The sequence below is a fragment of the Nycticebus coucang genome, chromosome 3, assembly GCF_027406575.1.
Source record: "Nycticebus coucang isolate mNycCou1 chromosome 3, mNycCou1.pri, whole genome shotgun sequence".
Taxonomy (NCBI): Eukaryota; Metazoa; Chordata; class Mammalia; order Primates; family Lorisidae; genus Nycticebus; species Nycticebus coucang.
In genome coordinates, this window is record NC_069782.1 from 118,998,816 (window position 1) to 119,014,284 (window position 15,469).

The 15,469-nt window shown below is 40.4% G+C and overlaps 1 protein-coding gene across 4 annotated transcripts in view; it reads left to right on the top strand.

Moving 5' to 3' along the window:
- Positions 1–7,152: 7,152 nt before the first annotated feature.
- The window catches only part of KIF20B (kinesin family member 20B), a 106,314-nt gene continuing 97,997 nt past the window's right edge, over positions 7,153–15,469 (top strand). For 2 of the 4 annotated variants that reach the window (XM_053585358.1, XM_053585360.1), the window contains exons 1-2: positions 7,153–7,233; positions 12,085–12,232. In XM_053585358.1, the coding sequence (XP_053441333.1) occupies positions 12,086–12,232 (147 nt within the window). In that variant the 5' untranslated portion in view covers positions 7,153–7,233; position 12,085. The remainder of the gene's footprint in view (positions 7,234–12,084; positions 12,233–15,469) is intronic. The other 2 variants (XM_053585359.1, XM_053585362.1) reach the window with 1 other exon arrangement.

Consider the following 15,469-nt stretch of genomic DNA (forward strand, 5'->3'; position numbering starts at 1 on the left):
GCATAGTGCAGGCATCTGTTCAGCTTCTGGTGAGGCCTTTTCATTGTGTCAAAACATGGCAAACATGGTCAAAGGGCAAGTGAACATGTAAGCAAGGAGTGTCCTGGCTTTACAACAACCCGCTCTCACAAGAATATTCGCGTGAGAACTAATCCAGTCTTGTAAGAGAGAAAACTCACTCACTACCCCTCTATGACACAAACACCTCCCACTAGTTCCCATCTCTCAAAACCACATTAGAGATTACATTTCAGCATATGTTTTAGTGTGGATACACTCAAACTATAGCATCTTTAAAGGCTTTTCAAAAAATCTAATCCAAGATTTCTTATCAAAAACTTTCATCAAACCCAATTAAAAAAAAAAAGTCTAACTAGGATCTATAGAGAACTCAAATTAATCCACAGGAAAAAAGCCAACAATCCCATATATCAATGGGCAAGAGACATGAATAGAACCTTCTCTAAAGATGACAGATGAATGGCTAACAACCATATGAAAAAATGTTCAGGGCGGCGCCTGTGGCTCAGTGAGTAGGGCACCGGCCCCATATGCCGAGGGTGGCGGGTTCGGACCCAGCCCCGGCCAAACTGCAACAGAAAAATAGCTGGGCGTTGTGGCGGGCGCCTGTAGTCCCAGCTGCTCGGGAGGCTGAGGCAAGAGAATCGCGTAAGCCCAAGAGTTAGAGGTTGCCGTGAGCCGTGTGACGCCACGGCCCTCTACCCGAAGGCGGTACAGTGAGACTCTGTCTCTACCAAAAAAAAAAAAAAAAAAAAAAAAAAAGACAGAAAAAATGTTCATCATCTCTATATATTAGAGAAATGCAAATCAAAACCACCCTGATGGCGGCGCCTGTGGCTCAGTGAGTAGGGCGCCGGCCCCATATGCCGAGGGTGGCCGGTTCAAACCCAGCCCCGGCCAAACTGCAACGGAAAAATAGCCGGGCGTTGTGGCGGGCGCCTGTAGTCCCAGCTGCTCGGGAGGCTGAGGCAAGAGAATCGCGTAAGCCCAGGAGTTGGAGGTTGCTGTGAGCTGTGTGACGCCACGGCACTCTACCAAGGGCGGTACAGTGAGACTCTGTCTCTACAAAAAAAAAAAAAACCACCCTGAGATATCATCTAACCCCAGTGAGAATGGCCCACATCACAAAATCTCAAAACTGCAGATGCTGGCGTGGATGTGGAGAGAAGGGAACACTTTTACACTGCTGGTGGGACTGCAAACTAGTACAACCTTTCTGGAAGGAAGTATGGAGAAACCTCAAAGCACTCAAGCTAGACCTCCCATTTGATCCTGCAATCCCATTACTGGGCATCTACCCAGAAGGAAAAAAATCCTTTTATCATAAGGACACTTGTACTAGACTGTTTATTGCAGCTCAATTTACAATCGCCAAAATGTGGAAACAGCCTAAATGCCCACCAACCCAGGAATGGATTAACAAGCTGTGGTATATGTATACCATGGAATACTATTCAGCTATTAAAAAAAATGGAGACTTTACATCCTTTGTATTAACCTGGATGGAAGTGGAAGACATTATTCTTAGTAAAGCATTACAAGAATGGAGAAGCATGAATCCTATGTACTCAATTTTGATATGAGGACAATTAATGACAATTAAGGTTATGGGGGGGAGGAAAAGCAGAAAGAGGGACGGAGGGAGGGGGGTGGGGCCTTGGTGTGTGTCACACTTTATGGGGGCAAGACATGATTGCAAGAGGGACTTTACCTAACAATTGCAGTGTAACCTGGCTTATTGTACCCTCAATGAATCCCTGACAATAAAAAAAAAATAATAAAAATAATAAAAAAGAAAAGAAGAAAAAAAAAGTCCATACGGTCAATCACCATTCTTGCTAAAGTCAAGTAAATAATCATGTTAAAGAGTAAACTTATTCTGTAAACTAAGTAGTCTTACTGTGATAGTGGAGAGAAAACATTGTATTTGAGAAAAAAACTATAGTTTTTTTCTAGCCCTGTCCAGGGCTAACAACCATTGTCTAACAACCCAGTTGTTAGATTCTAGCCCTGTCCATTGTTGTTGATTTTTTTTTAGTATCTGGACTGAATCCTGAATGTTTAGTTTCCTCCAATATCAAGCTGTGAATCTTCAAACTAATGTTTCCAATTTTCGTGCTATCCTTCTGACTTAAGATCATTAAAAATTAAAACTTCCCTTTTCCTGAGGCTAAAGACAGTTAACCTGGATTTGAAAAAAAAATCACTGCATCAGCTTATATTTGGGCAAACTTTGTACATACAAACTATAAACCAAAAAAATCTGTCAGATTCCTTCCCTACGGAGGTGATGGGATCTCAAAGCCTAATACCCAGAAGTGCTTTGTACAGGCATGCTTTTCTTTGAATCATTCATTAAAAAAAAGTTTATTACAAATTTAAAAAGAGCTTATAATAAAAAGCTCTTAATTTAAGCTCGAACCCTTCTACACCTCCAGTTTTGCTTGCCAGAGGCAATTACTCTCAATTTGTTTTTAGTAATTTTGGCAGTCACCATATCATTAAATCATACGCTCCCAATGTTACTTCTTCATGTATCGATTATAGATATCTACTTATTTCCTGCAATGATAAGTTAGCTCAAGATAGTTATAGCTATTTTTTTCCCTTCACCGGCAACCTCTGCACATTTACTTATTCTTCTATGTCTAGTTTCTTCATTTCTTACTCCCACTTTGTAAGATTAGGATTTACAGACTCAATCCCTACTGTTTCTTCTCTTCCTCCACTTTTCCCTCTATTATCTCTGCTGGGCAAAAGCTCTAATGCTTTGCAGAATATAATTCCAGTTCTTTTTTAGTATGTAGTAACAGGATCCTATATGATCTCTAGCCCTTGCCTCTATTTTTCACTTCTTGCCATTATCTGCCTTAGCTATACTCAGTCACACCAAAGTATTTATTTAGTTTATCTTTTATGCTCTTGTCCTTTTCATCACTGCCTCATAGCCTTCCATCACTTGGAATGACCCCCCTGCAATTAATTGGCAAATCCCATTCATTCATTTTAGCCAATGTGTTATGTTAAGAAATCTTCCCTGGTAGATTTCACTTGTTAAATAAAAAATTTATTGAGTGCCTTTTATGTGTAAGGCATGGTTTTAGGTGCTGGGGCTATAGTGGTCTAAGACAGAAAGTCATGAGTTTGCATTCCAGTGACTTAATAAAAATAATCACCATCATGAAATCTACTTTGTGCAAGTATTATACTAAATAATTCATATATGCCTTTTTTGGGGAATGAGGCCTCATTCTATCACCTATGCTGGAGTAACAAAGTGCAGTGGCACATCATAGCTCACTGTAATCTTGAACTACTGGGCTCAAGAGATTTTCCCATCTCTACTTCTGAAGTTACTGAGACTACAGCCTTATATCACCACACTTAGATAATTTTTAAATTTTTGTAATGGTGGGGTCTTTGGCCTCCCAAAGCACTGAAATTACAGGCATGAGCCACTTCATGCTTGGCCCCACATGCTATTAAACATGTAATTCTCACAACTTTATGAGATCCAGAGAAATTGAATATCCTTCCCTGGCTCACTCCCCATAAATGGCTGGGCTTATATTAACATTCAATTTGGGTGGCGCCTGTGGCTCAGTGGGTGGGGTGCCAGCCTCATATATTGAGGGTGGAGGGTTCAAACCCAGCCCCGGCCAAAATGCAACAAAAAAATAGCCGAGCACTGTGGCGGGTGCCTGTAGTCCCAGCTACTCAGGAAGCTGAGGCTAGAGAAACTCCCAAGCCCAGGAGCTGAAGGTTGCTGTGAGTTGTGATGCCATGGCACTCTACCAAGGGCGAGAAAGTGAGACTCTGTCTGTAAAAAAAAAAAAAAAAACAACTCGGGCGGTGCCTGTGGCTCAAGGAGTAGGGTGCTGGTCCCATATGCCGGAGGTGGCGGGTTCAAACCCAGCCCTGGCCAAAAACCACAAAAACAAACAAACAAACAAAAAAAACAACTCAATTCTGTCTGACTTCAAAGCCACTACTCTTAAGCTATACTCTGCTCCCATCACTCATTTCTCAGAACATTTTGAAATTGTTTACATATGAAGTTCTCCATGTGAACCGTGGGAGATAAAAAAAAAAAAATTAAATGATTACTTTCCCAGTTTTCTCAGGACAGTGTAGAACTAGTATCATTCTAGATGGATGCAAGATAAGTTAATACATACAATACTTACAGTGGATGCCTAAAGGCATTAGAGATTGTCTTTTAACTCCCAAGTTGAGGAAGGCTGCTTTAGACTGAAAGCATCTTAAGGGTAGAGACATTTGCTACTTAGTGGGTGCTTGATAACTTTTCCTTAAAATTTTATCCAAACCTTTGTTATTAATGTCTTTGACTGAAAGAGCTGAATCAAGGACCAGAGATGAGAAGGGAAAAAAAAAAAAGAAAAAAGAAAAATGAGCTTCTTTAGTACTGCTTCTGGAGTTGGTTTTGTAGGAAGAGTTAGGGACTGTCTTGTAAGAGAATTCCAAGGGTGTTGGAGTCAAACTTCGAGAAGTAGTAGAAATATACAGACTCTGGAACCAGACTACCCACTTTACAAGTCTATTTTGTTTTAGACAGAGACTCAAGCTGTCGCCCTTAGTAGAGTGCCGTGGCATTACACCTCACAGCAACCTCCAACTCCCGGACTTACACGAGTCTCTTGCCTCCACCTCCCAAGTAGCTGGGACAACAGGCGCCTACCACAATGCCCGGCTATATTTTGATTGTAGCTGTCACTGCTGTTTGGCGGGCCCAGGCCAGATTCGAACCTGCCAGTTTTGATGTATGTGGCTAGCGCCTTACCTGCTTGAGCTATAAGCACTGAGTCCCACTTTATAATTAGAATTCCACTGTTTACTAGTTAATCAAATTTAAGCAAGTTATTATTTAACACGTGATACTTTTATAAGGACTTTACAACACTGCCTGATCTAATCTTAATAATCCTATGTAGTACATACCTTTACTCAGTTTCCTCCTCTGTTAAACGGGGAATAATAGTAAAAAATTACCTTATAGTTACTGAGTTGCTGTTAGGATTAAATGAGTATAAAGTGCTAAGAATAGTATCTGACACATAGCTCTACCGACTATAGTGATTGTAACCAGGGCAGGAAACCAGTTTAATGTAATTTATTAAAGTTTTTATTTTATGTCAATGTTGATTTTAAGGGCACAGATGGAATTCTTTGTATTGGGGACTTAATTTTAAGCACTTCTCCAGTCAAGTTGGGTCTGCATCCCTAAAGGAAAACCCAGTGGCTAGTGTTGAAATAGAAAACATAGGAAAAAAATACCTCTAAAATCCAGACACTTTCCTGCTTCTCCTCCGCCATTCTCAAGTCCGATTATCGTCTCTCTCTGGGATCTCTTACGATGGCTTCCTAACTGGTTCAGCAGTGTCTGCCTTGGCTGCTTTTATTCTTTTCTCCAGAAGATTAACCTTTTCAAAAGACAGATGCAGAATGGATCATAGTATGCTCATAGTTAATAAAGCAGCATTTCATAAGACCCAAATCAGGAATCTGGCTAAGCCTCTGGCCTATGCCTATGCTTTCAAATTACCCCCTTGACTCTTTCCCATCTTCTCCACCCTCGACACCTTAGCCTTCATTCATTATTCAACACATATTTGCTTGGTTTGTATTTACAGTCATCGAGAATAAATTAGTGACCAAGAGAAACACTTCTTGTACTCATTGAACTTAAATTTTAGAGGGTGGGGGAACAACAACAATCAGACAAATATAATAATTGCTAGTTGTAATAAGTATGAAAATAGAATTGAACTTGCAAATAAAAAAGAAGGCTCACTTGAGATAAAGTGGTCAGGAAAGTCTTCTCTAAGAAGGCAACATTTTAAATGAGATCTAAAGAAGGAAGACAAGTGACATATGATGAACAGGGAAGAGAGAATTCAGATAGAGAGAACCACCCATGTAAAAGTTCATGGCTTGGTGCCTGTGGCTCAAGGGGCTAAGGTGCCAGCCACATACACCTGAGCTGGCGGGTTCGAATCCAGCCCGGGCCTGCCAAACAACAATGACAGCTACAATCAAAAAATAGTCTGCGTTGTGGGAGGCGCCTGTGGGCCCAGCTACTTGGGAGGCTGAGGTTGTAGGAGGCAAGAGACACACTTAAGTCCAGGAGTTGGAGGTTGCTGTGAGGTGTGATGCCAAGAGCGACATATTGAGGCTCTGTCTCAAAAAAATAAAAAAATTGACTTGTAAAGAGGGTAGTCTGGCTTCCCAGAGTGCTAGGATTACAGGTGTGAGCCACTGCGCCCGGCAGATGCTAAGCATCTTAGTCAAGACATGTCTAATAAATCTCTTCGTTGTAAAATTATCTTTCACTTTTGTAATTAGGAAACAATGTGTAGGGTGACTCTTGAGATAGGATACTCTTTCCCGAGAATCTTTCGAACAATGGTTTTGGCATCTTGCATTCATTGGTTTTAGCATTAATAAGCTTACCTATTATCAATTTTTTTTTTTTTTTTTTTTTTGGTAGAGACAGAGTCTCACTTTATGGCCCTCGGTAGAGTGCCGTGGCCTCACCCAGCTCACGACTCCTGGGCTTAAGCGATTCTCTTGCCTCAGCCTCCCAAGTAGCTGGGACTACAGGCGCCCGCCACAACGCCCGGCTATTTTTTGGTTGCAGTTTGGCCGGGGCCGGGTTTGAACCCGTCACCCTCGGTATATGGGGCCGGCGCCCTACCAACTGAGCCACAGGCGCCGCCCAGCCTATATCAATTTTTTATACTGGCCGTTGCAAAATAGGGATCCAGGGGAAAGTGACCCTCTGTTTCTAACCCGCCATTACTCGGCCTGTTCCCAGGGAGTCGCAGGGCTAAGTGTAGTGGCAGCGGCCTCACCTCAGGGCCTTCGATACATCATAGCAGTATTTACCGCAGCCGTGAGAAAACGCCGCAGGGGTACAGCGCGCGGAGCAGACACAGTGCGCATCCGGGACGCAACCGTGTCTGACTCTGCCCATTGGTTTCCCCGCGTTCCAAGATCCGCCCCCAGATTTGAAAGCTTCTTCCGGAAGCCTCTGGGAAGCCCTCCGCGTGAGCCTGCGCCGCCCGCGAGCCACGTTCCGGAATCCCCGCCCACTCCCAGCGTGCAGCGGTGCTGCGGCCGCCATTGTTTGAATTTGAAAACGAAGATATCCCGGGGCTGCTTGCAGGCTGGGCGGTCAGGTAACGTTTTCAGGTGAGGAGCAGATCCGGGTGAGGGTGCGAGGAAGGAGGTGGGTGACTGAACGTATATACTAGGCCTGAGGCGGAGAAGCGGCTGTCAGGGTGGACACGGGGCGTCACGACACCCGGGAGCTTTCTGTCAGGAACTGAGTTAGGAAGCGTTGCGGCAAGTGGAACACAGGTGCGCTGGGAGGATTGAGTTATACCGCTTGGTGAGTGCTTAAATGTCGTCTCTACTGCCTTTTAGCTGAGTAACTGGAGGCAATGTATTTAATATCTGTGGGCCTCAGTTTACTCCTTTGTTTAAAGTGCTGACGATCATTAATATTTTTAGTACTGTCGCTTCTGCTGTTGAGAAACAGGCCTTTTTTTTTTTTTTTTGGCCGGGGCTGGGTTTGAACCCGCCACCTCCAGCATATGGGGCCGGCGCCCTACACGGTTGAGCCACAGGCGCCGCCCAAGAGAAACAGGCTTCTTAACAGGCCTCTTTTGCCAAACCAAGGTTTCTGAATCCCTAAGGTGAGCGGTTTGCTGGGGAGGTGACATGTCAACTTCGGGGGGAGCCCTTTGGTGGTCTCTGTGTGCTAATTCTAGATTCCTTCTGTTGGTTCCTTGGGGCTTGCCCTTTTAGGGTTTTGCAGTGCCATGCTGAAGGGTGTGGCGGGGACGTTTTTAGAAGGCTTTACCCATTTCATTTCACTCCTTGCTTTAGTAATACCTGTCTGGCCCAGTCTCTTAATGTTCCTTGCTGAAGGAATGGTTGACACAAAATCATGCCTTATGGATTAGGTTGTTTATAATCCCTGCTTAAGGTGATCAAATTGAGGTTTGTTTTGGTTTTAAATCAAGGTGGCATTTGTTGTTGTTGTTCTTTTAGAGATGGTAGGTGTTGGGGGAGGGGGGTCTCTCACTGTTGCTCAGTCTGGTCTTGAACCCCTGAGCTTAAGAGTCCACTGGCCTCTGCCTCCCAGAGTGCTAGGATTACAGGTGTGAGCCACCACACCCGGCCTGTACAAGGTAGCAAGCAGGTTTATTCAGGAGCAGTGTAGTGTAGCAGTGTATATATTTATTACATGTCCAAGGTCCAAATTTCTTTTTTTTTTTTTTTTTTTTGCAGAGACAGAGTCTCACTTTATCGCCCTTGGTGGAGTGCTGTGGCATCACACAGCTCACAGCAACCTCCAACTCCTGGGCTTAAGCAATTCTCTTGCCTCAGCCTCCCGAGTAGCTGGGACTACAGGCGCCCGCCACAACGCCCGGCTATTTTTTTGGTTGCAGTTTGGCCGGAGCGGGTTTGAACCCGCCACCCTCGGTATATGGGGCCGGCACCTTACCGACTGAGCCACAGGCGCCACCCCCAAATTTCAAATTACAAAAAGGACTCATCTATTACTTTTGAAGACTTTTTCAATGTTGTGGATGGCGTTAGAAACCTCATTTCAGTAGCTGATTCTACTATTTTCACCAAAGTCTACAATCATGGAGTCTTACTGGAGAGAAGATAAAGATGCTGTTTCCTAGCCAGGAGAATAGCCTTTTAAAATGAGTCTTAAACCCTGTGATAAAGAATATCACAGAGAATAGGACCAAATTTTTCCTCAAAGAGAGGATTTTATTTATGACGGCTATTTACTTTTTTTTTGTTTTTTGAGACAGAATCTCACTTTGTTGCCCTCGGTAGAGTGCTGTTGCGTCACAGCTCACAGCAACCTCCAGCTCTTGGGCTTAGGCGATTCTCTTGCCTCAGCCTCCTGAGTAGCTGGGATTACAGGTGCCCACCACAACACTTGGCTATTTTTTTAGTTGTTGCAGTTTGGTTGGGGCCGGGTTTGAACCTGCCACCCTCAGTATATGGGGCTGGCGCCCTGCTCACTGAACCACCAGGGCACCGCCCTATGACAGTTATTTAAGCCACTAGATGGAGTCTATCACTACATAAGTCTCTGAATTTGTTTCAGGGTATATGGAGTGTTGTAAGACAAGGTTTTTGCCCTCAACAAATTTCCAGTCTAGTTAAGAAGACCACTTATAAGTAGTGACTCAAGTAATACTACAAGAAGTAGGGCGGCTCATGTGTCTCAGTCAGTGGGGCGCTGGCCCCATGTACTAAGAGTGGCAGGTTCGAACCCGCCCTGGCCAAACTGCAAAACAAAAAAATAGCTGGGCATTGTGGCGGGTGCCTGTGCTCCTAGCTACTCAGGAGGCTGAGGCAAGAGAATTGCCTAAGCCCAGGAATTGGAGGTTGCCGTGAGCTCTGATGCATACCACTCCACCCAGGGCGATGAAATGGGACTCTGTCTCTAAAAATAAATAAATAAATAAATAAAATTACAAGAAGTGACAGTACATTTCAACAATTTTAGAAATGCTAGGAAGTAGTTTTCATTGAAAAATAAACATGAATAAATATAAGCTTTTATGTTATAACCTTATTTTTTAATAATTTAAAACCAAAATTTGCTTGGGCACTGTGCATCACACCTGTAATCCTAGCACTCTGGGAGGCCGAGGTGGGTGGATTGCTTGAGCTCATGAGTTTGAGACCAGCCTGAGCAAGAATGAGACCCTGTCTCTACTAAAAATAGAAAAACTGAGGCAAGAAGATCACTTGAGCCCAAGAATAGGAGGTTACTGTGAGCTATGATGATGCTTTCTACAGCACTACCCAGGGCAATAGCTTGAGACTTTGTCTAAAAAAAAAAAAAAAGACAAGAAAAACAAAACCAAAATTTATTTGAAGCCAAAGAATGAATTTTATTTTCCATTTTTCTGGACATGTCTATGAATTCTGCATTATGAAATGTCAAGCCAGTACTTTAATGGTTTTTTGCAAACTTTCCCACATTTTCTAGATCACTAATTATTTTTTACTCCACCAGATACTCTTTTCTTCATTTTCATCCATAAATTGCATATTCGAAATGTTATATCAAACTGTATTTAAGTAACTTTCCCATTTTTATTGCATCATTGTTATACAGTAAAAATGGGGCAATAAACATGTGAAACGTGTTTACTTGTATGGTTGGTTCCCAAACTTGTATGGTATGGTTGGTTCCCAAACTTTTGCAGAGTTTGGGAATTTCAGAGTTGAGCAAGGAAAAAGATATGACCATGAGATTATAGTAGTAAACAAGGAGCTTTATTTGACAGTGTTGTAGGCAACCAAAATGCCTCTCAGCTTGGGACTTTCCCTAGACCACAATTAGGGACCACAACCCAGAGGAGATTGAAGGCAATGGGACTGGAGGGAGTGGGAGAGGAGAATCACAGAGGGGCTTACCTGTGTAAGTGTTGTTGCACAGTGAGGCGTTTAGAACTCTTAAGGGCAGCAGTGGCTTGGGAGTCTTGATAGCCCTAGGTTCTACCTGGGTCCAACAGATGTTGGGTGCAATTTCATGGGATATGCAAACCAGGTGGGCTTATATGGCTAAAAATACACTTATTTGGCTATACTTAAATGAATGCTTAAGAATTTAAGTTTGGTGTCGAAATGGGCTTTTGAGCTAAGGTCTCTACCATCTCTGAGGAGGTAAACAAGGTAGAGCCAATATACATGGTCCATCTTTGGATCATTATATGACACTTATGGATCCTCATTCTTACCTTCTTGTGACAGGAACCCTAGTTTGGAAGTGACTGTTCTAGATATTTTATAATATCAAACAACAGCAGAAAATCTCCTTTCCCCTGGTATTGTACACCTAGTAGGAAATATTTGAATGTTAGTATTTTTCAATTAAAGTTACCCTTAAATTTACCTTTAAGATTAATGATTTGATGTTTAATTCAATTGTAATAGTTTACTGATGAATTTAAAATCTATATTGTGGTAGGTACTGTCTTGAATGTGTTTGCATACATTATTTTACTTTTTACTTGCATTTAGAAGAATTACTATTTTTGTTTTTTGAGAGTCTCAAGCTGTCGCCCTGGGTAGAGTGCCATGGCATCACAGCTCACAGTAACCTCAAACTCTTGGGCTTTAGCAATTCTCTTGCCTCAGCCTCCCAAGTAGGTGGGACTACAGGTGCCTGCCACGACACCTGGCCTTTTTTTTTTTTTTTTTGATTGAGGTGTCATTGTTTGGCAGGCCCAGGCGGGATTCGAACCTGTTAGCTCTGGTGTATGTGGCTGGCGCTCTAGCTGCTGAGCTATATTTGCCAAGCCTGGAAGAGTTATATTAAATGTAATTTTACAGGTAACTGTGTTTAACTTCAATCAGCAGTATACAACCTTTTTTCTTTTCTGCTACACATTGGAGGAAGAGTTGTCTTGGATCACATATTAAATACACAAACATTAACACAAGCTACTTAGCAAAACAAAATGGTCTGTGCATATGTTTCATGATGTTGACACCACAGATAAGCAAAACAGTCCTTGAGTAATCTGCATGCAGCCTGGGCTGCAAGTTGTGCACTCCTGAATGCTAAACAAGGTCTATAAGCAACATTCTTCCAAAGACACTAAATAACTAAAATAACATAAGGTTATAATTTACTCTGTCATCTTTTTACTGTTTGTTTTAAAAAGAGAGTGAATATTTTCTACCATCTTTACATATTGATTACCTTTACTCATGAAATTTCTTTGTATGGAGCTACTCATAGGTTAAATCATATGTATAATAGGCTGTGTTCGATATTATTTGATTCGGTGTCTGTAAAATATAATTTGACTTTTGTTTTTTCCATAGATAATTGTGTGATAATTGAAGCAGTCTAATCTTTTCCTTCTCTGAAATCTAGTTGTTTGGTGGTGGTGCGGGGAGGAGGGAAGTAGTGAGCTAGACTTTTAAAATATGAGTAGTTTACATACTGACTTATTGGGTTGTCTAAAGAAGTTGCTGTTATTCTTGCAGAATGGAATCCAGTTTGAATCAAGAGGGAGTACCCAGACCATCTTATGTTTTTAGTGCTGATCCAGTTGCAAGGCCTTCGGAAATAAATTTTGATGGCATTAAGCTTGATCTTTCGCATGAATTTTCCTTAGTTGCTCCAAATACTGAAGTAAGTACATGAACAGTATTATGTTGATTATTATCATTGGGTGGAAATACTTATGTGTGTGCTTGTGATTAGAACAGAGATTCTCAGACTTTCTAAGTTTAAGGCAATCTTGTTGTACCTCAGTAACTTTGTCATGGAGCTCTAGGCCAAAAGAAATATGTAACAGTTCTATTCAAGTAGTAGGTCTAAACAACTTAATGAGTATCTGTGCCCTACCTAATAGCCATTTGAAAAAGATTAACTTGAATGAAAAAAAATTAAATTTCATTCTTTGATAACGGTTACTTACTAAATGGGATATGTGTGCCTTTTAATTTTTTTTTTTTTACCTTATTTGGAGATTTATGCATCCCTTTTTATATTTATTTATTTATTTGTTTGTTTTACCCACGATGTGTCATGTCAGGCTCTTTTAAATATGTTAGCTCATTTAATAATAAATGAAGTAAGGGAAAAAAGAAAGGAAGGAATTCTGTGGTTAAATACCTCTTCATTATGTAAAATGGAATCACACATTTTGTGGTTGGTGTCTCCCTGTTTTTTAACACAAGGGTTGGCAAAAAATGGCCTATTTCTGTATTTCCTGGTTTTGTACTGATAAGTTAAGAATACTTTTTATATTTTTGAATAGTTGAAGAAAAATCAAAAGAAGAATAATGTTTCATGACATGAAAATTACAAGATTCAAACTTCACTGTCCATAAGTAAAGTTGCATTGCATCTCAGTCATATCTGTTGATTTACTTATTCTCTATATCTATCTTTGCGTAGTTGTCATAGAAACTGTAGAGTCTGTGGAGTCTAAAAAGTTATCTGGCCTTTTACAGAAAAATTGATCCCTGACATAGCATGATATTTTTGAGATTCATCCTGCATCATGTCAGTAGTTCTTTCCTTTCTTTTGCTAAATAGTAGCCTACTGTGCAGATATGTCAGATTTCCATTTACCATTTGATGGGCATTTAGGTATTTTCTGGTTTAGGGCCATTTCATTACAAGTTCTGTTGCTCTGAAATTTTCATTTAAAAGCCTTTTTATGGACTTATGTTTTTATTTTTCTTTGGTAAATACATACTTAGGAGAATAAATTGTGTTAAGTTTAACTTTATAAGTAATTGCTAAACTGTTTTCCAAATGGTTTTGTCAATACCAATAATGTATTTAGGTACCAGTGCCTCCATCTCTTTATGAACATTCAATCTTTAATTTTAGTGGGTATGTAGTAGAACTTTTTTTTTTTTTTGGCATTAGTATGCATTTCACCAATGAGTGCTTTTTTAAGTGTTTCTTAGCCATTCCTATACTGTCTTTTGTGAAGTGTCTCTTCAAATCTTTTTCTCATTAAAAAAAAAATTAGGTGGTTTGTCTTATTAGTGATTTATGAGAGATCTTTATATAATCTAGATACATATCGTCTGTCAAATTAATGGTGTCTTCATGAGCAGATGTTTTTAAATTTAAAGATTTTCAATTTAGCATTTCCTTTTTGGTGTGTATTCTTTGTAAGAAATTTTTACCTCCTCTAGAATTGTAAAGATTTTATCTTATGTTTTCTTCTATTAATTTTAGTCTTTGTTTTCATGGTTTTATCTTTGATCCATCTTGAACTGTTTTTGTGTGTAGGTAATGTAGAGACCCAGGTTGATTTCTTTTTTCTTTTTTTTTTCAAGCCTTCATATATAATATTTATCTAGTTATTTAGCACTATATATTGAAAGACTTTACTTCCCCCATTAAATTATTTTGGTGTCTTTATTAAACAATCAAATGACTGGGCTGGGCACCCTTTGCTCAGTGTTTAGGGCGCCAGCCATATGCACCGGAGCTGGTGGGTTGGAATCCAACCATGGCCTACAAAACAAAAAATAGCCAGGCATTATGGCGGGCTTCTATAGTCCCAGCTACTAGGGAGGCTGAGGCAAGAGAATTGCTTTAGCCCAAGAGTTTGAGGTTGCTATGATGCCAAGGCACTCTATAGTGGGCAATGAAGTGAGACTGTGTCTCAATAAAAAAAAACAAGAATAAAAACAACAACAACAATCAAATGGACTGTAGGTTGATCTATTTCTGCCTTATTTGTCTATCCTTATGCCAATACCACACTATTTCTGTAGTTTTATAATACTTAAAATCAGATATTGTGAATTTTCTAGCTTTGCTTTTCTTTTTTAGGAATATTTTGGCTTTTCTGGGTCCTTTGCATATTCATAAATTTTAGAATCAAATTAACCAGCTTGTACAAAACAGCCTATTGGAACTATTGCATTGAATCTGTGGATCAACTTGTAGAGAACTGACATCTTGATAATATTAAACATATTTTGTCAAATATATTTGTAAACATTTCATGTTATTCGATGCTATTATAAAGCATATTTTTAATAGCCTCATAGAGGCATAATTAAAATATATGGGAACAGAGGCATATATTTTAAGTATGAGTTCAACAAGTTTTGACATATTCATACACTTGTGAAACTGTCACCACAATCAAGGTAATGAATATATTTATCATCCTCAAAAGTTTCCTCAAGCCTCCTTGTAATCCCTTCCTTCCATCACACTTCCAAGTAACTTCTCATCAGCATTCTCAGTATACATTAGTTTTTTATAGATTTGTTGCATTTGTGTACGTATGTTTATGTCATTTCTGAATAAAGACAGTTTTATTTTTTCTTTTATCAATTTTGATTCTTTTTTTTTCATTTCTGATTGCACTGGCTGTAGGAGGACCTTTAGTACAGTATTAATAGAAGTGGTGAAATGGAAATCCCTCCCTAGCTACTCGTCCTGCTACCCAGATTCAGTCGTTTCTTTTCTTTTCTTTTTTTGAGGGAGAGTCACATTCTGTACCTTGGGTAGAATGCCATGCAACCTCAAACTCTTGGGCTCAGGCTATCCCCTTGCTTCTGCCTTCCAAGTAGCTGGGACTACAGGTGCCTGCCACATTGCCCCCAGCTAGTTTTTCTTTTAGTAGGGACAGGGTCTTGCTTTTCCTCAGGCTGGTCTTGAACATTTGAGCTTAGATGGTCCATCTCCCTCATCCTTCCAGAGTGCTAGGATTACATGAGCGAGCCACCTCACCCAGCCCCAGATGTAGTCTTTCACATTAGGTATGATGTTAACTATAGATTTTTTGTAAATGCCCTTTATTGGGTTAAGGAAGTTTCTTTTTGTTATATTTTGCTGGGGAATGGATGTTGAATTTTGTTAAATGCATTATTATTGCCATTGGTA